This window comes from Budorcas taxicolor, chromosome 19 (assembly GCF_023091745.1).
Source record: "Budorcas taxicolor isolate Tak-1 chromosome 19, Takin1.1, whole genome shotgun sequence".
Taxonomy (NCBI): domain Eukaryota; kingdom Metazoa; phylum Chordata; class Mammalia; order Artiodactyla; family Bovidae; genus Budorcas; species Budorcas taxicolor.
Genome location: NC_068928.1, coordinates 61890998 through 61913955, shown reverse-complemented (window position 1 = coordinate 61913955; position 22958 = coordinate 61890998). Strand labels below are relative to the sequence as shown.

General features: G+C 50.5%; 1 protein-coding gene across 2 annotated transcripts in view; it reads right to left on the bottom strand.

The window, feature by feature from the left end:
• PRKCA (protein kinase C alpha) overlaps positions 1-12736 on the bottom strand; it is a 292804-nt gene extending 280068 nt beyond the window's left edge. For both annotated transcript variants that reach the window (XM_052658580.1, XM_052658582.1), the window contains exons 1-2: positions 12564-12736; positions 10216-10247 (exon numbers count right to left, since the gene is read on the bottom strand). In XM_052658580.1, the coding sequence (XP_052514540.1) occupies positions 10216-10247; positions 12564-12736 (205 nt within the window). The remainder of the gene's footprint in view (positions 1-10215; positions 10248-12563) is intronic.
• Positions 12737-22958: the final 10222 nt, after the last annotated feature.

Sequence of the window (22958 nt, the reverse complement as noted above, 5' to 3'; positions counted from 1 at the left end):
TGCCTCTTAATGTTAAACATTCATATGTGACTTCTCATGATTATAACTGCATTAAGCATCTTTGAGAACAAAAAGTATGATTTAAACTACTTCCTACACTGTAAATAGTCAAGAATCAAGCTGCAAGTTTCAAAGTTTTAAAAGGGAACCATCTCCCATTTCCACCTTTTAAGGCCGTTACATATAGTTGGAGGCATTAATTCAATAAGAGGAGGAAAACACTGAAGCTCATTTAACTTCAAAACAAATCCAAGCAAACTAAGGAAAACCTTTACAAGCATGAGCGTAGCTTTCCTGAACCTATGCGTTTTATTCCAATGACAACAAACAGCAACACAAATCATGCTTTATTTAAAACCGTGACAGAAGGAAAATCGAGTGAAAACATGAAAAAAATGGATTGGCTACTTACGGTCCAGCTTCAGGCACTGAGGACTTTCTGCAGTAAAACAGACATTCACTCCCTCAGCCTGCTCTCCAGGCCAGATGACGGTGGGGAGGCCTCAGCCTTTGCCCAGCACCCAGCCCTGTGGACGCGGGCAGGGACGCCAGCTCCCCGGGCAGGGGGGCCACATGCTGAGCACGTGCCATCACAGCAGCAGTCTCCTATGAGTCCCTAGTTTGCAAATCTGAAATCGGGCAGAAAGCCCACCTTACATTCTCATCAGGGTGCCCTGAAGCACCCCTTTACCGTCCTTTCCCAAGGATTCTGCTTAAGGTTATAATTCTTTCTCAGAGTTTAGCACCATGGAGAAGGAAGCGGTAGCTCCTGATTGTGAACAGGAACAATGGCTGAACAAATCAGTATGCAGTCTTTAAAACATAAAGTGCTACAGGTTTTATAGATTACGAATGTTTTATTTATTATTTACCTTATTAACGTGTATAAGTCTATTATAACTCAGTGTATATTCTCCAGTCCTAATCTCAAGGCTGCAAAACCCTGCACTTCCAACTGTTATCAACAGTACCCGCCTCAGAAAAGAAAAACAAATATAGTATGTTAATGCATATATATGGAATCTAGAAAAATGGTACTGATGAACCGGTTTGCCAGGCGGGAATAAAGATGCTGACTCACTGGAAAAGACCCTGACGCTAGGAAGGACTGACTGAAGGCAAAAGAAGGGGGCAACAGAGGATGAGATGGCTCGACAGCATCGCTGATTGACTGGACATGAATCTGAGCAAACTCCAGGAGATACTTAAGGACAGGAAAGGCTGGCGTGCTGCAGCCCACGGGTTTGCAAAGAGTCAGACAGGACTTAGCAACTCAACAACGACAAATAAAGACACATCCTCCCACACCTCCACTGTCCAGTGAGGGCTGTAACTGAGGTCTGACAGAGCAGGGGGAACCTGAGGGCAGCGGGTCACTGGGTCGACAGCACAGGGTCCAAACGCGCACTGCCCGGCATGAGTCCAGCCCCACCACTTCCAACTCGGTGACTTCAGGCAAGTCAGCAACTGTCCTCCTCTGTCTGTCAGGATTTCCACGGCAATCCCGGGCCTCTTCTGTACAGTGGGTACAGCGCCTGGCCTTTTCAGAAGCGCTGGGTGAGAGACTAGACGCATCTCTCCAAGAGTCAGTTTCACCGACAGGAGAGTTGGCGCATAGGTATCAGATCTCTAGAATAAAATTTCGCTCAGAATTCACTGTTGATCAGATCTTTCTCTTATCCCATTTCTTACACAAGTTGGATCTAAACTTATTTATAGTACATCTTCAGGTCCTGTGCTTCCACCCTTATCTCTTACCTACCTACTTACCCCAGATAATAAATAATCTTGTATTTCCCAAAATGCCAGAACTAGAGATGTGTAGGCATAAGGGGAGAAACACAGAACTGAAGCCGTCCAAGATGAACTGCCCTCATGCAATCCTACTCACTGAACTTGGTCTTAAATGATTCCTAACTTGTGCTGACAATTAATCACATCATTCCCCTCTATTCCATCCCTGGTAGAAATTATTTCCAGAAACCATTTCCCCCTTTGCATAATTTAATAGAGGGTTTCTTTTAATGCAGCTGTAGTAATTTCAACCGGATCTGACTGCTAGGGCCATGCCAACCTGAAAGGCTCATGTCTCAGGTCAGAGTCTAACAGGAGGTTTGCTGGGTGGGAAGAGACTCGAAATGAAGGGTTTGCCGTGGAAATTCTGACAGACAGAGGAGGACAGTCAGGTCTTAATTCTATGTCACCCAGGCATGTCTCAGTGTTTCCCTTCACGGCGTCATTCTTTCCTCCCCTCACATAAATTCAGGCTCTGTAGGCACCAAAAAGTTTCCGTCTGGCTCTGAAAAATGTTCTCTGCAGAACTGTTAGAGTCTACGCCCGAGCTCCACCCCACCACAGGCCCAGCAGATTCATCAGGACTCATTTCAAAATGATCACACCCTGTGCTTACGGGGGGCTTTTGAACAAACGGATCTAAGACAAGAGCTTGTGACTGTCCGGCAAGTGGCTGCATTTAACTCGAGTTTATCTTTTGACTGACTGACGCCTGCTGAGGGCTCATGACTCGGTGACAGCGGCTCCCCTGGTGCCCACACCACCACCCACCCTGCCTCGTGCGAGGGCACAGAATCCTTCCAGGCACAAGAAGTTTAAAACCACCAGCGTCATGCCGAGCGCCTGCTCCCTCTGGAACATGACAATCTGGCTTCGCCTACTAGTAATCCCCAAGCAAAGGACCATCTCAGTGACTGCCAGACACACACCGGTGCTGGTTGAGCGTCTCGCCCTGCACCCGAGGCTGGACACAGCTGCGGCCCACCAGAGACTCTTGTTTAGCTTGTGCGGGAGATTCCCGGACGCCTGGACACTTCTCAGGCAGAAGGCAGACGCACTGCGTGGTTTCTTCCTATCACTCTAAATTCAGTAGGTTTAACATTACACAGAACTTACAGGGACAAACTGGAACTCTCCATTCTATACTTTGATTAAGCACTCTTAGCTATGACAAGCCTACACAGCGTATTAAAAAGCAGAGACATCACTTTGCCAACAAAGCTCCATCTAGTCAAAGCTATGGTTTTTCCAGCAGTCATGTATGGATGTGAGAGCTGGACCATAAAGAAGGGTAACCACCAAAGAACGCATGCTGTTGAACTGTGGTGTTGGAGAAAACTCGAGAATCCCCTGGACTGCAAGATCAAACCAGTTAATCCATAGGAAACCAACCCTGAATATTCACTGAAGGACTGACGCTGAAGCTCCAGTCCTTTGGCCACCTGATGCAAAGAGCTGACTCACTGGAAAAGACCCTGGTGCAGGGGAAGATGGAGGGCAGGAGGAGAAGGGGACGACAGAGGATGAGATGGTTGGATGGCATCACCAACTCAATGGGCACAAGTCTCAGCAAACTCCAGGAGAGAGTGTAGGGCAGGGAAGCCTGGAGAACTGCCACTCACATGGGGTCACACAGCGTCGCAGACAACCGAGCAAGAGAACGACGACACTTAGCTTCAGCCGCCTCAGGGTCTCCTCCCAGCTGACATGACTCTGGACTATAAGCTAGACTCTAAAAAACAGCAGGCAGGCAGAAGTCACCCTGACCCTTCATACCGTTTAATATTTATATAATCTCACACTCAGCAAATATTTACGTCGTGTCCTCTGAGTGCCAGGCACCGCATTAAACACTGGAGACAGGCAAGGCAGACTCAGTCCTTGCCCTCGAGGCGGACAGAGGAAACAGACAAGCTGCGCTCCAGGAGGAGGGCCCCATGGCAGGAGGGTGGAAAGGCCTGGGAGGCACTTCAGGGGAAGACTCGCAGGTGAGGAGCACCATCTGGGCCAATTCAGGCAGGGAGAGGAGAGGAATCAAGAGAAAACGCTTCCTGGAAAGTACATCTCAAGCACTTATCTCGGGTGCTGGGAGGAAGAAGAGCAGCCTTAGGTGAGCCTGAGAAAGCAAGGACTGAGGAGACGCCACGTCCTGGCGAGGAGCCGGGCTCACACCGATGGGGAAGCTCTGCAGGCAATGAGTGCTACTTTGAAAAAACACTCTGGAGGGGGGAAAAAAAAGAAATGAGTGTGCTAAGCATTAATGTGCCTGAAAACTTAAATTTGAGAGTCATCCAGGAGAGTGAAACACTCAGGATAGTAAGCCACATTACAGGAAATGGACGTGTCAAATAAACATTTGAGGTTTCTCCTGCCGAGGAGGAGCAAGAAACCACTCCACATGCCTCAGCATCGGCTTGGGGGTGCGGTGTGAAGACAAGCACTTTCACTTAATGTACTGAGAAGAGGAGCAGCGATTCAGAAAGCCATTAACCAAAAATCACTTCATAATCAGTTTGCACCAAACGGGAATCCCCAACACCAGTTTTTTCCCTGTGTCTCTGCTTCTAACAAGTAAAAACTGTTAACCCTTCCAACTGCCCACCTCAATCACACTTTCCTGCATTTTGGGGGTTACAGGCAATTCCATCTTTGAAGCTGAAATAAGGCTTTAGTCTGACCTCAGTGCAAAACCTCCATAGTTTCAAATTAGACTCGCTCTTACTCGGACTGGTCTTTTTGGAACTCAGATAACCAAGAGTTCATCTATAGTTCACACAGCTGCTAATCGGGAGGGCCTCCCTGGTGGCTCAGCGGTAAAGAATCCGCCTGACAATGCAGGAGACGCAGGTTCCACCCCTGGGCCAAGAAGATCTCCTGGAGGAGGAAATGGCAACCCACTCCAGTATTCTTGCCTGGAAAATCCCATGGACAGAGGCGCCTGGTGGGGCTACAGTTTATGGGGTCACAGTGAACCGGACACAACTTAGCAACTAAACAACAACAAACGAGATGAGAAGGGGGGGCGGGGGTCCAGAGATGCTGACCTGTTTTGAAATGGAAAATCCTGGCTTTCACTTTGAAAATCAGTGGTCTGTCTGAGAGTCTAGGGGCAGTCAAGCCAGCACGTGGGAAGGACAGGGACTGTCGGAGGAGGTCAGCCTCGTGGTACAGCCCCACCTGGGTCTCAGCCCCCCAGCCCATGCCAGCACTGCTGACCATGCCGCGTGGCTCTCGGAACTCTGAGGCCTGTGTGGGAATGACTAGACCTCGTTTTCTAAAGAGTTGCCAACTCAACCCCCCTCTCTGTTAAAGGTCACCCTCCCTTAGAGAGACCTGGTTTTCTGGAATTCCTCAGCTCCTACAGCTAAAAGGGGAACCATTTTTATTTTCCCTTCATTCAAAACATTACCTTTCATTCTCAGAGGATATTGATCAGACACCATCCTGTTCAGGTGAGCTGAGATATCGATCCAGAGACAGGCCTTTAAGAAGGAATGTCATCAGGAAAGGTATAGGGAAAGCTGACTTTTAACCCTCGATGGAAAAATACAGAGCTCCACAGGGTCACAGGTCAAGTTCAGTATTTGGTGTGCTCTTAGCAGGAAGTGGCTCGAGATTGCACACTGACTCAGAGCCGTATCGCAGGCCCTAGAAAGTGAATGAAGTCCCTGAGGATGACCCCACACACCCTGCTCGTCCGCAGGGACTCATTCTGATGCCATTCTGGAGCATGGGCTTCTCAGGTGGTGCCAGTGGTAAAGAACCCACCTGCCAATGCAGGAGATGCAAGAGACACAGGCTGGATCCCTGGGTCGGGTGGGGAAGGGCCCCTGGAGGAGAAACGGCAACCCAGTCCAGTATTCTTGCCTGGAGAATCCCATGGACAGAGAAGCCTGGCGGGCTGCTGAGTTGAACATGACTGAAGTGACTTACCACGCACTCTATGGCGTATTCAGAGAGCCTGGGTGACAGGACAGTTTACCTTGTGGCATTCACCAGGAGGGAAGGGATGGAAAGAGCAGGGAAGACAGGAGAGGCAGGCTAACCAGATGTGACAGGCCGACTACGCAGGTTTGCAAAGTAGCTTCTGTCACTGTAGTTAGGGCCCGAGTCGGGTCTCCCTGACTCGGACGGAGGCCAAGAAAGGTGGGGCTGGCTCCTTCCCGCTTCCAGCAGAGCGAGCGGGGGACACCCGCTGGGGCTCCCCCGCCCCCGGACACTGCTAGGGGACGCAGGCCGGGCAGGACCGGCACCCAGCCGGGCACAGGCCTTCCAGGCTTCAAGCGCAGCTTCGGAACGGCCAGGGCCAGACAAGCGCCCTTGTCGTCCTTGCTTTTCTGAAAAAAGCAGGCAAGGACCAGCTCTCCGCTAGCCTCACAGACATGAAACGAGCACCGAGCAGACTGAGCCAACCTACAGAACAGTAAGCTGAACAAACAAAAAGGCAAGTTCGAGTGCTGCCGTGGCGGATCTACAAAGGAGCACGCTTGTCTTCACCTCTGAGAACCTTCAGTAGGTCCTGTGGCTTCCAGATCTACCACGTCCCCTCCGTGCTCCAGGCCCTGGCGCCACCACGTCAGGCAGCACACCCTCAGCACAGGAGCCTCCTGTGTCACGTGTGGGGACACGTGTTCAGGGCTCTCCCCGGCACCACGAGGGAAGGACAGCAGAGTCCAGCAAGGAAAAGTGGCATGACCCCGCAGACCTGCAGAAAGTCCCTGCTCTGTTAATATCCTGGGGCAAGGAAAGAAGCGGGACCATCCATACAAAGCACGCTTTTCAGATGGCGTGTTCGCACTCAGTTGTGTCCGACTCTTTGCGGCCCCACGGACTGTAGCCTGCCAGGATTCTCCGTCCATGGGCTTTCCGGGGGCAAGAATGCTGGAGTGGGTTGCCATCTCCTTCTCCAGTAACAAATCCAGCTGTAAGGACTTCAGTTCAGTCGCTCAGTCGTGTCCGACTCTTTGCGACCCCATGAATCGCAGCAAACCAGGCCTCCCTGTCCATCACCAACTCCCAGAGTTCACTCAGACTCACGTCCATCGGGTCAGTGATGCCATCCAGCCATCTCATCCTCAGTCGTCCCCTCCTCCTCCTGCCCCCAATCCCTCCCAGCATCAGAGTCTTTTCCAATGAGTCAACTCTTCACATGAGGTGGCCAAAGTATTGGAGGATTAAAACTCACTTATTTCTTTCATTTTCCAATCCTTACTTAACATTCACTAGGAAGATGGCGCGTGCTTTTCAGGCTGTCTTACTCCATGAACACGACTCATTTGGAGTGCCTGCCCCTCTCAAGCTGAAGCCAACTTGGCTGCAAATATGCCATCTACTGAGCAAAGCAACAGGCTGCATACCAGCAGCTAGAGACACTGCCCCTCCTTCAGCGACGGGGAAGGAGCACCAAGCCAGCCCCAGACTCCAGCTGCCATCCCCAGGGCGTGTGCTGCCAGGCACGGACGAGAACAGTCCGTCTTCTGAATAAGAACGAGTCTGTCAAACTGAGACAACAGGAAGTTAACTTAGGGAACACTGAGAGAAAACGTAAACACATTCTAAAATGACCAAATGTTAAGACTGAGGCAAGAGAAACGTCCCTGGCGGCCCACCGGTCAGGGCTCCATGCTTCCACTGCAGGGGCACAGGGCTGACCCCTGGTCAGGGAGCTAAGATCCTGTAAGCTTCGAGGTGTGGCCAAAAAAACGTTTTTAAAAAGAGAGTGTGGCGAGCACCAAAATAGGAAAACGCTGGGTAACCACTGGGCAATTAAACAACGGTGACAACCTAGGGGCGGGATGAGGTGGGAAGGAGGTTCCGGGAGGTCTGCATACGCATGGCAGAAACCAATCCAACACGGCAAAGCAATTACCCTCCAATTAAAAATAAATTAAAATTAAAACCTGAAAAACACCACTGTCCCAAGCTAATATTATCTAAGTTACAACCAACAATAAGATAACAGGTTAGTATAGGCCTGCCGGAGTCAAATACAGATGACACATGACGGTTGCAACAAGCAGTTAGCTCACTGCAGATACACTTATATTGGAAATGGCTTTTGTGAATTAACGTGTAGATACAATAGGGGAGCTCATTAAAGGGACCTGGTCTAACTCTTCAAAGCAAAGACAAGCACAGGGGCTTCCCTGGGAGTCCCAGCTTCCACACTGCAGGGGGCACAGGGTCCGTCCTCGGTCGGGGAACTCAGATCCTGCAAGCTCAGTGGCACAGTCAAAAAAAAAAAAAAAAAAAAACAGAATAGCACACCTTCACTACTGCAATTTGGTTTGTAAATCCTCAATTTCAAATGTTAAGGAAGTTCACAGGACAGATAAAAAATGGCTAAAATGTGTTGGGAAAAGTGCTTAACCTCACACAGGAGATGAAACTTGAAAGAAGCCCCTTTCATCTATCAGAGCAAAAAGGCAGAGGATTTATTTGTATTATCCAACATTGGTTAAGAGTGAAGAGAAAGTGGTACTCTCACATTGATACTGAAATACAAATTGGAACCTTTCTGGAGAGCAACTTAGCTGTGCTTATTAAAGTTTAAAATGTATCCACACACTTCTAAGTATCTATTGCAGACATGCCTATACTAGAGCCCAAGGATACTGACAGCCTCATTTCCTAAGAACTCAGAAACAATTAAAACGTCCCTCAGTAGAGACAAGTGAGTCAGTTTGATGCTTCCACACATGCAACTAAATAAGGCAGAACTGATGTTCTGAGAGAGAAGCATTTCCCCACACCCACTGCCTGCTGCTGGAAAAATGCATAAGAGTGATTGAAAATTCAGATCTTTTTAAAAAGTATGTGTAATTTAGTGAATGCACGGATGTCTGAAGTTATGCCTGAGGGGAAAGAAAACAAGGATACAATTTCATTTTTATACAGTGTGTGTACAATCTACAAGCATCGCTTTTATTATAACTGAGGTAAAAGGGGGTGATGCTGACGAGGCCAGTGACCTGTTATCCACTAAAAGCTCCACCGACGCTCCCGGGAACCCATGTGGGTCCTGCCGTGGTCAACACACCAGCTCTCCAATTTCAACAACAAAACCTGCAGGTCTGAAAGGGGTCAACCTGGATTCTTTGTAGAAAATGATCATTTTTTAAATGACATATACCCACTTCCTCTTGTGCATTAGTTAGGACATTTAGTAAATACTTTTCCTTATGAGTTTCCATAGGTCTCCGCCCAAGTACATTACCAAAAACGACAACAGAAAGAAATCACATTAGCCCAGAATCACAAGGTTGCATCCTTAAACTCCATGTTCAAAGACTTCAAATGCTGTCTCTGAAGCTCAGATCCACAACTCTGAGAACCGGAAAGAGTCACATTTCCTTCCATCTCTGAGACACACACTCATTCTTTTTCAAAGGACTCTCTGGATTACTCCATGCGACTCTCCAAATAAGTTTATTCAACAGGGGTGTTAAGCACAGCGTGAAGAAAAATGGAATGCTGATGGGCAATGCCATAAAACAGCTGCAGCTAAAAATGTGTAGAAAACGTATATAAGAAACACATTCACCAGCGCGTGGAAGGTTTCGAAACGTGACCAACTTACTAGCACAATTTTAAAGTCATAAAGAGTACACCCTGCGTATCTCTAATGCGCTTAATATTAAACAGTGTTAGGATAATATTTTCCAGGCTAGAATGTACTTTCCACTTGCCCTAATAAACCGAAGCCCAGATGGGAAATGTAACCAGGACTAAGTAAACACAATATAGACAGTGAGGCGAGCTAATGACCTAGGATGCCTTCACGAGCAATAAAGCATTCAAAAAAAAAAAGTTTCAACAAACAGAGGGTATGAAAAGCTGGGCGTTTGGAGTGTGTGAGATAAATGCACCTTCAGAGAGGAAATGCGTTTCTGTGGACGCAGCCAAGAGTGTCAGATGCTGTCACAACACTGACGTGAGGGAGAGACATGCCCCATGCAGCAGCCTTTAAAACACGCAGACTTGATTCTGGCTGACAATCCGTCACCAGAACCCCCAGGCATCTTCCCAGGTGCTGTATGGCCCACAGTGAGAAGTCCAACCCAGTTCCTAGGTAGAAGATGAGCCAGAACAGGAAGAAGAGCCACACAAACACAAAGCGACTCCATTTTTTCTGAACACCCACACAGAGGCAGCAGTTTCTGACAAGAACGTTCTTGGCAAAAAAAAAAGTTACAGGAAGGTTTTATTCCCCTGAAGAAAAAGGCAGGTCTATACGCAGAGTACCAGAAAATACCAAATGGTGTTCTTCCCCCAGGCCCAAGTTTACAGCCCTCACATTTTGAAAACATCTAAATGTGTTTTTGCTTTTTTATCAAATAAAAGATGACTGGAAACACTGTTCTTGTCTGGAATGCTTACTTCTTGTTGTACTTGAAAATAAAATCCAACATGGCAGCTTACCTTGGCACTGGAAGCCTTGTTTCCCAAACCCCCTGAAAAACAAACAAGAAAAATTTCTTATTTTCTGTTGACACCACATCTTAAGCCAGTTATATGACAAAGCATTCTACAAAGGTAAAGGTTTGCACATGAAACCCAATGATTTGACAGGAAAACATGCCTAAACAGCTCAGAGTGCAGTCAAGTCAACTTTGAAAAGATCTGGCCTCCAAAGTCTCACTGAACTCATTTCAACATATTCAAGGTTCTTGCCAGGTTTTTGTTTTTGTTTTTTCTAACATTTTATCAGTACTTAATTTAAGAACATGACTGTAAAGTTGTTGGCTACAATATTCAAGCAAAAAGAAGAACTTTATGGTTAAAAAACCAAATCCACAAAGATGGCTGAATTTGGTCCCTAAAGACCAACTGAAAATCTTTTCACCCTAAAAACAAACAAGTGGCTTCATCATTTGTTATGAAGTATTATTTACCTAGAAATCACCACGTAGCACCACTCTTAACACTAAATTTTGGCTTAAAGGAGCCAGATTTTACAGTGTCATCCCTATCGTTTGCATGTGAGATGATGATCTGATTTTACTGTGAACCAACAGCATTCAAAGCACATTCAGAAGCTATATTGCTCTTGTAAATTACTGTAGAGAATTTACTCTCTAAGCAGAGAACTCCGACATGGACATTAAATTGCAAACACCATTTCAACTAGGATGAACTACATTAAAATTCTCAGAAGGTTATGAGTCATAATCTCTTGCTTTACATAGCATTTTAAATTTACAAAGCACTTCACATATCTTTATAATTAACTTAGTCACTCCCCACCCCCCCCAAAAATTTAAATGCAAACAGTTTTAAAATACCAGTGCTTGAATATTTGAGTTGTAAACCAGGGAAGCAGAGAAGAGAAGAAAATTGAAAAATTAAAACCACGGCTAGACCGTGCTGGGGAGTATTTTCCCGGAACTTCCGAGGGGTTGCTCTGCAGCCAAGTGGAGAAGAGTACTGACTATGGGGAAGAAGAGGACAAGAAGGTCTTCATTTCCACTTCGTGCTACGCCTGGTGGCCACATCAGTTCACAGGGGCCAACAAATGGCAGCGGGAAGTCTTCAGCAAGCCTGGATGTCTAGGTTGCAAGCCTCTTTCCTACCTCACCCTCGTCCTGCAAAAGTAATCGGCAGTCTGTTCTGTTTTAATGGAATTTCACAGCTGACACGTGAGGCCGAAGACCTTGCCTTAACTAAATGCAATCCCTCTGCCGTGAGGCTCCAAGAACTGGCGTTAAGCAGTCTTGTCTACATTGACCTAGGAGCTCAACCGCTTCAGGCGCTGACTATACCTCGGAAATAATTCGGAGAGGTGGCTGTGCTTTATACCTAAGTGTGCTTTGGAGCGGATTTCTAAAAAGAAGCGAAGACGTTAAGCACCTTATTAGCACATCTGTGGGGCTTTCCCTTAAAGATTCCCCCAGGTGTGACGGGTTCAGATAGAGCTTAAGGGAGAAGTTAAGCACCTATTAATTAGCACGTGTGCGGGACTCGCCCTTGGAGACGGTTTCCCCGTGTGATGCATTCAAGCAGCGTTCCTTCTCCCAAGAGCCCCACAGGATCCAGGAGCCACACAGCGGCTGGGCAGTTAGTTACCCGGCGCCGCTCCCCCCGGGGTAGGGGAGTGAAGCAGGCCTAGCCGGCTCCGACTTGGGGGGCCGGGGGCTTCCTGCATACAGCAGCAAGTGACAGAATGGGTGGAGGTTGTCGGGCAACGTAAGAGGAAAAAGACTGATGCTTCTCCAAGTGAGGCATCTGTACTGCTTTAGTTTTAGCTTTCTTAAAACAACTGGAGGAGAGGGGTCACAGCCTTTTGAAAGTCAGTCAAAGTCATCACCGTCTCCCCAGGGAACAAGCACACGCGCGATTCCCTCCGGCTTGGCGGGATCGGAGACCCTGCAGCCTTGTCCGGCAGCCGCGGCGCGGAAAGCGCGGCCCGGGCGCCACCGCTGCCTGGAAGTTACCTGGGCTCGGCGGCCGCAGCCCGCCGGCAGCCCCGGGCAGGCCTGTGTCCTCGCGGCCCCGCGCGGCCCGGGTCCGCTGCAGAGGCCGCCCGCGCGCCCGCCCCGCCGGCCGGCCGGCCGCCGCCCTCCCCGCGCCCGCCTCAACAGTGCGCCGCCGCTCCTCGCGCTCGCGGGCCCGGCCCGGGGAGAGGCCGGCGCGCGCGGCGGGGCCCGGGCAGCCTCCCGGGGCCGCCCTCCGAGTCTGCGGCCGGGGGAGACGTCGGCGCCGCGCGCGGGGTCCCGCCGGGAGCGGACTCCGGGCGGCGCCGGGCGGGCCCAGGGGCGGCGCGCACCCACCAGATGAAGTCGGTGCAGTGGCTGCAGAAGGTGGGCTGCTTGAAGAAGCGCGCGATGAAGCGGTGGTTCTTCACCTCGTGCACGTTCTTCTGCCTCAGCGCCCCTTTGCGGGCGAAGCGGTTGGCCGCGTCCTGCGGCGCCGCCGGCTCGGCGGCCGGGAAGACGTCAGCCATGGCCCCTCGCCGCCTCCGGCCGCGGGGGGCGCGGGCGGCGGCCGAGGGCGGCCGGGAGCCGGGCGGGCGCGGAGCGGAGCGGAGCCGCGGGCTCGCTGGGGCCGCTCGGCTCTGACGGCGGCGCGGGCGCCCGCGCTTCCTAGTCGGGCGGCGGGGGCGGCCCGCCCACCGCGCATGCCCGAGCGCGGCCGGGCCGACGGCGCGGGGGCGCGCGGGCGGGGGCGCGCGGGCCGGGCGCGCGCGGGAGGGCCGGCGCGGGCGCGCGCAGGGGGCGGGGACGCACGGGAGGGCGGGGGCGCGCGCGGAGGGAGGCGGCGGCCCCGCGGCCCCCGAGCCGCCCAGGAAGCGCCCTCTCGCGTTCCCCCGGGTTTGCCGGGCTCCTCCCTCCCGCGCCCCGCTCCTCCCGCCCCAGGCGCGGCCCCGCGGCCCGGGCCGGCCCCTGGCCGCGCCCCCTTCCAGGACCCAGCGCCGTCCCGGGACCGCCGCCCGCGCCGCTCCGAGGCTCAGCCCCTCGGGGCCTGCACGCTGTGCCGCCTGCGGCCCCGGAGCCGGGCGGCCCCGCGCCGGGTACACGCGTCTGATGTCTGGGCACGGCTGGAGGACCTGTGCTGGCTGTTCACCCCGTTACCCGTTGGGTACCACGCTTACAGCGTGGGTGATCAGGTCTTCTTGACTTTACCAGCCCAGAGCCTTCATTTAGACACGGTTTTGCAGCCTAAAGCTGATGACCACCGGCAGGTGCCGAGCGCAGCCAGTTCGTTTGTAAACTGCCGAGTGAAACTGCCCCGTGAAAGCGTGGCTGGGCACGGACCGGCGAAGCACGCGCGTGGGGCCGTACCGACTAGTCACTTGCTGAATACTCGTTAACTCTGCCCCGAGGATGCTAAAATACATGAGGGAAACGTTTCATTATTGTTTTATTTCATTGTCAGATTCGCTCAGATCAGAAGTTAACGCATGTATGGAAAGGAATATGTGTAATTCTTCAAGAAGTTAGGAAAAGAACTAGAGAAGGAAGGAAGGAAGAAACCTTTCCTAAGATCTATACTGTCTTAGAGTACATAGGCCAAGTAGGGTTACCATTTCTTTTAAGATTGCTCAGTTGAACGCCTGTTGGTAGGAATGTCTTTTGTTTTGACAGGGGTAAGCGATTGACCCGCCCTTAAAGGGCGTGTGCTTCCAGCGCTCACTCATAATCTTTCCAACCAATGTTCTTGGAGCTTAAGAACATTGCACCTGCCGGCTAGTCTGGTCAGAAACTTCTCCACTTTTGGTGGGGCCCCGAGTGGAAGGGGGCGGGACTTCCCGGGTGGGACTAGTGGTCAAGAACCAGAGGCACAAGAGACGCAGGTTCCATCCCTGGGTCAGGAAGATCCCCCTGGAGGGGGGCGTGGCAACCCACTCGTGTTCTTGCCAGGAGAATCTCAGGGACAGGATCATGGCGGGCTACAGTCCATGGGATCGCAGAGTCGAACGCGACTGAAGTGAAGTAGCGTGCACGCCAGTTCAAGAAAGCAAAAAAAGGGTGCAAGGAAAGGAATGAAAAGCAGGGAATGTAGGGAAATAGAACAAGCTCTCCGCAAAACACTATTACTGTCTCAAGCACGGCCGTGTATTGCTTAATACTTGTAAGTTACATGGGAAAATCACGGGACTTGTAAATACTTGTAATTGACGGTAGAAAGAAACACACATTCTTGCCTCAAAACCACCTGAATCTAAGACAGGCCATCACCCCTTGTATGAAGACAAGCTTCTTTCTGTTTCCCTGAAATTCTGAGGTAAAGGTGGAAGAAAGAGATGGGAGAGCTTGGAGGAGGGGTAGTAGGTGAGAGTGACGTCTGAGCAGAGGGAGCGGGAGGCGAGAGAAGAACCGAGCCGGCCTTGCAGGGAAAGGAGCCCGCTCTCGGGGGTGGAGAGACCAGAGACAGTCTCTCATTTCTTTCGGGCTGTAGTTTTGCTTTCTTGCCTCCATTATTACTGTTGTTCCCTGTGAGTAGGGAGAACAAACTGAGGTTACTTGAGTGATGGCAGCGCACGTGATCAGTTGCCTACAGCTGAGCTCAGTTGCGGGGCGGCTTCGGGACGCACCTGCGGGGGGCGGTCCTTGAGCTGTGCAGCGCCGCCCCAGCAAGGGGCGGGGGTGGGCCACACAAGGCCCTGAAACCCAGCCGGGCCCTGCGGGGCTCCTGGGCGCCTAAGCCCTTCTGGTCCCCATTTCTTGGTTAAAGGAAAGGGGCTTCATTCAGCCCGAAAGACCTTCCCTGAGCTCCAACAGGTAAGTTCAAATAAATGCTGACTAGGGAAGGGAGGGGAGAAGGAAATGGCAACCCACTCCAGTGCTCTTGCCTGGAGAATCCCAGGGACGGGGGAGCCTGGTGGGCTGCCATCTATGGGGTCGCACAGAGTCAGACACGACTGAAGCGACTTAGCAGCAGCAGCAGCAGGGAAGGGAGGGGGTGTGGAAACAAGGGAGGAAGCCTGGAGAAGCAGAGCAGCTGTGGGGCAAGGGTCTCTGTCCCCCCCCCCCCCCCCCTCAAGGGTTACCCAGAACACTATCTTTGAGCTGGTTTGAAGGTGTGGAAACCCCCACCAGGTGGGAGAAGTTATCCGTATGCTGCCTGCAAGCACTTAGATCCCAGACCGGTTAGAACCAGAAGGTTGATGGTGTGGCTGGCCCAAATCTTGGCTTTCTCTACCCACCAAAGCTGAATGAAAAAATATGGAGACAAAGTTTGGAGGAAATAGAAAGGTGGCTTCAATCCTCAGCTGCAGAGAGGGCAACATGGTAGGCTCGTGGCTCAAGAACTGTGCCCCCCATGAGGAGCCCAGGGGCTTCCATGAAAATAGGGCTTGCAGTAGCTAGCTTCTCCCCTCCCTTCCCTAGTCAGCATCTATTTGAACTTACCTGTTGGAGCTCAGGGAAGGTCATTCGGGCTGAATGAAGCCTCTTTCCTTTAACCAAGAAATGGGGACCAGAAGGGCTTAGGCGCCCAGCTGTAGGAGTAAAGGTGTTTGGCTCTTGATGTCTTCATGTTGCGTTGTTTCAAAGACAGTCACAGGCCAGCATCAGTAGCCCGATAGTTGGGTCTGGCTGTCCGGTGGCTCTGTGGCCTTCTTTCTGATGTGCAGCTACAAGGGGAAAGGTGTTGTAAGGATAAACACTAGGAATGCAGAAAAGTAAACCTAGATACAGACATGCAGAGTTAGCAGTTAAAGTAAAAAAAAAAAACAACAACAACAACAACTAGGAATGTTCAGGCCTCTTTATCTTTGTCTTCTCTTTATCTTCTTTGCTCTCAGGATCGGGAAAGTGAAAACTGCTTCCTCTTTTTACTCTGTCTCTGCAACAGTGGTTCTGACTCCTCGTCACCCCAGCACAGTCCATCAGAAGGATGCCTGCAGGCTGATCGCACCCTCTGTGAGCCGTTACTATAAAGCTCCCCCCCCCGCCCCTTCCAGGTCTTACACCGTTTCTGAGGGCATGAGGTCACTGTGGCACCCTCTGCCTGGCAAAGCGATAAAACTACCCTACATCACCCCAGACTCTGTCTCTGAGATTTAATTCCGTGGCCAGTACAGAGACCAGATTCGGCTTCAGCCCCTGCAGCCCACCTGGCAGGGTGTCCATGCGGTCACTAAAAGGGAGGGGTTTCCAGAAAGAGAGACCCCTGTGCAGGGGGAGTGTCAGTGAGAGGTGGTGGTAGTGATGAGTTTAGAGTCTGCTGTTTCCTGGGGAAGGCGCGGGAGAGCAGGGACGGTAGACTGAATGTGGGGTTTGTGAGAGCCCTCCTCTGTGATCCCTGACTCTGAGGAGTAAGCTTGACACTCTTTGCAGAGGTGCTGCCTGGACCAGACTCTTGGAAAGCATCAAAGAAAAACATCATCAAGCCCTAAGTGAATATGCTGCATCTTAAGACGTCTGTGATTCCCTGGTAAGTGAAGGAAGCAGGATGTGAAACAGTATTCGGAGATGCCGTTTTCTAGATGTCTGTACGCCCATATCTGGGCTTCCCGGGCGGCTCAGTGGTAGAGAACCCACATGCCAGTGCAGGAGGTGTGGGCTCTATCCCTGAGTCAGGAAGAGCCCCTGGACTAGGAAATGGGAACCCACTCCAGGATTCTTGCCTGGAGAATTCCATGCACAGAGGGGCCTGGTGGGCCGCAGTGCACAGTGCATGCCACAGTGCATGGGCTTGCAAGAGTCAGGCATGACGAAGTGACCGAGCGCACATGCACAGCCACATCTGTATGCTCCAAATATGCTTGTGCGTGTACACAGGGGCACCACATCTGTATGCTCTAAATAAGCTTGTGCGTGTACACACAGGTGAATACTGGGGCACCCCGTGTGTACCCTCTAAATAAGTTTGTGCGTGTACACACAGGTGTACACAGGGGCACCACGTCTGTATGCTCTAAATCTGTATGCTCTAAATAAGCTTGTGCGTGTACACACAGGTGTACACAGGGGCACCCCGTGTGTACCCTCTAAATAAGCTTGTGCGTGTACACACAGGTGTACACAGGGGCACCACGTCTGTATGCTCTAAATAAGCTTGTGCGTGTACACACAGGTGTACACAGGGGCACCCCGTGTGTACCCTCTAAATAAGCTTGTGCGTGTACACACAGGTGTACACAGGGGCACCACGTCTGTATGCTCTAAATAAGCTTGTGCGTGTACACACAGGTGTACACAGGGGCACCCCATGTGTACCCTCTAAATAAGCTTGTGCGTGTACACACAGGTGTACACAGGGACACCACGTCTGTATACTCTAAATAAGCTTGTGTGTGTACACATAGGTGTATACAGCCACACCACGTCTGTCTGTATGCTCTAAATAAGCTTGTGCCTGTACACACAGGTGAATACTGGGGCACCACGTCTGTATGCTCTAAATAAGCTTGTATGTGTACACACAGGTGTATACAGCCACACCACGTCTGTCTGTATGCTCTAAATAACCTTGTGCATGTACACACAGGTGTACACGGGCACCATGTCTGTATGCTCTAAATAAGCTTGTATGTGTACACATAGGTGTATACAGCCACACCACGTCTGTCTGTATGCTCTAAATAACCTTGTGCATGTACACACAGGTGTACATGGGCACCATGTCTGTATGCTCTAAATAAGCTTGTGAGTGTACACACAGGTGAAAACTGGGGCACCACATCTGTATGCTCTAAATATGCTTGTTTGTGTACACACAGGTATATACAGGGGCACCCCGTGTGTACTCTCTAAATAAGCTTGTGCGTGTACACACAGGTGTATACAGGGACATACATGGCAAATGTTCATTTAAGTCACTCTCTCTGGGTGGCTGGATTATAAACACTCTTCTGATCAGGAAGAGAAGCCTTCAGCCCAGGACTCATGTTTTGAAAGGGCATTGAAAGTCACATTTCTAATGTCACCAAAAGAAGGCATTTATTACTTTTAACACAAAAAGTTTTATTGACAGAATTTTTTTGTTGTTGCGTGGAGTGGAGACAGTACTGATTTGAATGTGGAATGTTTGAGAAGTGTTTCCAGCCAGTGACCCTCAGCTCTTCCGCAGCCCCGGTCCAGTGCTAGAAGCTGAATTCCTGAGTGGACTGCCCGGGGACACTTCTAGGTGTCCAGGATTTCTGCCTCCTCCACAAAGCATTTTTCCTCCACTTTCTCCCAGTTTTCCTACAGCAGACATGACACAAACCAGAAAGAGGATCAGAAAACCTGTGTTGGAACCCAAGCTTCAGCCCTGACTGATCTGTGTCATTGGGGTAAATTAGCTTCTCCAAGTCTCTCTGCATCTGAAAATGGAGATACTCGCAACTACCCTAGGATTTCCTTAGGAATTTAGCCAGATGACACATACATATAAATGTATGTAAATATAAACAAAACCAGGTGATGTGCAGTAAGTCCTGAAGTCTGAAACAAACGCAAAGTGGGGTGATCTGTCTCGGAGAGTCCTGCAGAGAGAAGAGCCTGGCAGGCTACAGTCTGTAGGGTCACAAAAAGTCGGACATGACTGAAGCGACAGCACAGACACAGTTTATTTAAATCAATCCTGTATTAAACAGAACTGTCAACACGTTTAAAGCTAAATAGCTAAGTCCTCTAAAACAAAAACAGGCAAACTGGGAGACTAGGGGCAAGAATGAGCAGGCCTTTCACAGGGCATTCAGCTGCCTTCCCTGGGGGCTAGGACCACTCTGTGCCCGAGGCATGAGAGTCAGCTTAGTTCCGAGCAAGGGGCTCCGCTGGTGGTCCAGTGGCTTGGATGTCACCTTCCAACACAGGGGTGCAGGCGGCCCTGAAATCCTGCAGGCCTCGTGCACAAAAACCAAAACCAAAGCAGAAGTGATGTTGTAACAAATTCAATAAAGACTTTAAAAGTGGTTCACATTTAAAAAAAAAAAGGTTCTTCCAACCCCAAAGCTCTCCAGGGCTCCAGCTGTGTGGCCGGCCCTTCAGGAGACCCAGGAATCTGTACAAAAGGAAACAGGCATGTTCCGCCCTCTGGGAGCTCAGATCCATGCTGACGTCTCCCGGGAGGAGAGAGGAGCGGAATCTTTAGAGAAGTGCTGTCCGACAGGCAGAAGTAAGCTGAAAGACTGTCTTGTTTCTCTCGTCCCTCAATGGACCTGAATCAAAATCCAACTCATGACCCCCACCCGGACTTCTCAGCCCCCTCTTCTCCCCCACACATTCACCCTGAACCCCCGCGCTCAGCAGCCTCTCAGAACCCACACCCCCAGCTGCTCCTCCTGAGCCCAGCCTGTGGGCTTCTGCTCCCTCCCGTCCCCTTTGTGGTTCACTGAGCTCTTCATTTCGCATCACTTACGGCAAAAGCCCCTGCACCTCTCTCTTCAGGGTAAGGCTTCCCAAGCTCCTCTTGTGATTTTGGTCATAAAAAGCCTAGCACCCAGGGTTTTAAAGGGTAAGCTAGGGGACTTCCCTGGTGGTCCAGAGGTTGTGATTTCCCCTTCCACTGCAGGGAGGGGTGTGTGGGGGTCTTCCCTGGTCAGGGAAATAAGATCCCACATGCTGAGCAGCCAAAAGACCAAAACACGAAACAGAGGCAACATTTTAAACAAACGAAGACTTTACAAATGACCCATGTGAAAACAAAGTTTTTTTAATCTTAAAAAAAATAAATAAAAGTAGGTTGGGCTGGGACTGAGCGCCAGGGTGGCTGAGCAGAAGGAAAATGCTGGCGATTTACTAGACTCCTCTGCGTTTGTTCAGCAATGAATGCTGGGTCCTGGAATGCTCATGTATTATCTGGCGTTCAGTGTATATGTCTGCCTTTGTGTAACTTACATTCTCTTCGGTGATTTGAGCGGGAGAGGGAAATCTGTGGGCACTCCCACCAAGGGAAAGGCAGCTCACCCACTTGCTCACCTCTGTTGTGAGGACAGCCGTCATTTAGGAAGCACGTGCATGACTACCTTCAACATGCCGATGTCGTTTGGGTGTTCTCTGCTGTACGCAGTCACAGAGTAAAAGCAGCCCTTCTCCCACCAGTGGGCACAGGGCGGGGATTCCAGCGGAACCCGGACAGGCTGGTGGCAAGGTATGTGCTGTGAGGTTCACTTAGGGAAATCAGCAGGCGCGGTGCAACGCCAGCTTCCCCTTGGGAGGAGTGTTTCACAAGAGTCGGCGCAGCGATGACAGCCTGGTTCTTTTGAACGCACACCTAATTTTTTTGGCAAACTGTACAATCTGCGATTGTTCCTGTGGTTGCTATAGGCTTAGAACTATCTCCAAAAGCCTTGGAGTCCATCCAAACGTCATTCAGATCTCCTTGTGGGATATGACTCCAAAGGAGCAGGAAGGATAGAAGAAGCATTCGGAAACACCCGGACGTCTGCACCAAGCACCAGCCCTCAGGGGCTGGACAGGCCATCGGGGGCGCACAGTGGACGGAGCTCAGAGGCAGGCCTGGCTCAGCCCTAGTGGGGTCACTGCTCCTCTCTCCTGGGTCCTGGTGCACACTCGGGTTTGTTTGTGCCCTCCGAGAGTCTGTCTCCCCAGCCTGTGGAATTCTGTAATCAAATCCCACTGACCTTCACAGTCAGATTCCCCGGGGGGGTCCCAGTCCCCTTGCTGGATCCCTGTGTTGGGGTATCTGTTGTCCGGCCCAGACCCTTCGCATCACTGCGAGAACTTCTCTAGTATGATTGTTCTCCAGTTTGCGAGCTGCCCACCTGGCGGTTCTACGGCAGGGCTGATGGTGACCTCCTCCAAGAGGACCCTGGGAGATGGTGACGGACAGGGAGGCCTGGCATGCTGCAGTCCACGGGGTTGCAAAGGGTCCAACATGGCTGAGTGGCTGAACAACAGTAGCAGAACAGAGTTTCCCTGCAGAGGTGGGAGCTGGTCGAAGCTTGCTTGGAGCAGCTTTACAGAGAGGGGAGAAGAGGAACAAGTCACTGAGAACGGGGCACCGACGCAAACAAGAGTTGGCTGGTGGGTTTTTTTTAAGTGGAGGAGCGTGGTCAGAGAGACCTAAATACATTCTTTATAGGAAAATAACATCGTATTTGTGTGATGATGGGCATGACCCTGGACAAGGAATGTGAAGTGGGAAAGTGTCAGCCGCTCAGTTCAGTTCACTTCAGTCACTCAGTCATGTCAGAGTCTTTGTTGACCCCATGGGCTGTAGCCTACCAACCAAGTTCCCTGTCTATGCAATTCTCCAGGCAAGAATACTTGAGTGGGTAAACATTCCCTTCTCCAGGGGATCTTCCTAACCCAGGGATCAAATCCAGGTCTCCTGCATTGCAGGCAGATTCTTTACCACCTAAGCCACTTAGACGGGAAGCCCAGGAAAAGGAATACTTAATGGACACGGCAAATAGTTATGTTGACTAAATATGGCTGATAGGTGTTGGGGAAGAAAAAGTTTTCCTCTGCCCTCTTGAGGTGAGTAGTGACAGGGCATGTGAATTAAATTAATGCAAGACAACAGGAGAAAAGGCCAATTTTTATTCACGTACACAGAAGCAAAGAGATAATGTAACTCAAAGGTGTGGTTAGAACTGAGGGCTCATAGTCCATCTTAATAGGGGGAGAGTGGGGGACCAAAGGGCACTTATCTAAAATCAAAGATAAATGGCCTCTTCGGGAAATATGTATCCTCGTGATGAGGTCTCTTTCAGTTCAGTCACTCAGTCGTGTCCAACTCTATGCAACCCCATGAATCGCAGCACGCCAGGCTTCCCTGTCCATCACCAACTCCCGGAGTTCACTCAGACTCATGTCCATTGAGTCGGTGATGCCATCCAGCCATCTCTTCCTCTGTCATCCCCTTCTCCTCCTGCCCCCAATCCCTCCCAGCATCAGGGTCTTTTCCAATGAGTCAGCTTTGGCCATGAGGTGGCCAAAGTATTGGAGTTTCAGCTTTAGCATCAGTCCTTCCAATGAACACCCAGGGCTGATCTCCTTTAGGATGGACTGGTTGGATCTCCTTGTAGTCCAAGGGACTCTCAAGAGTCTTCTCCAACACCACAGTTCAAAACCATCAATTCTTCGGCCCTCAGCGTTCTTCACAGTCCAACTCTCACATCCATACGTGACCACTGGAAAAACCATAGCCTTGACTAGACGGACCTTTGTTGGCAAGGTAATGTCTCTGCTTTTCAATATGCTATCTAGGTTGATCATAACTTTTCTTCCAAGGAGTAAGCATCTTTTAATTTCATGGCTACAGTCACCATCTACAGTGATTTTGGAGCCCAAAAAAACAAAGTCTGACACTGTTTCCCCTGTTTCTCCATCTATTTCCCATGAAGTGATGGGACCAGAAGCCATGATCTTCGTTTTCTGAATGTTGAGCTTTAAGCCAACTTTTTCACTCTCCTCTTTCACTTTCATCAAGAGGCTCTTTAGTTCCTCTTCACTTTCTGCCATAAGGGTGGTGTCATCTGCATATCTGAGGTGATTGATATTTCTCCCGGCAATCTTGATTCCAGCTTGTGCTTCATCCAGCCCAGAGTTTCTCATGGTGTACTCTGCATATAAGTTAAATAAGCAGGGTGACAATATACAGCCTTGACATACTCCTTTTCCTATTTGGAACCAGTCTTTTGTTCCATGTCCAGTTCTAACTGTTGCTTCCTGACCTGCATATAGGTTTCTCAAGAGGCAGGTCAGGTAGTCTGGTATTCCCATCTCTTTCATAATTTTCCACAGTTTATTGTGATCCACACAGTCAAA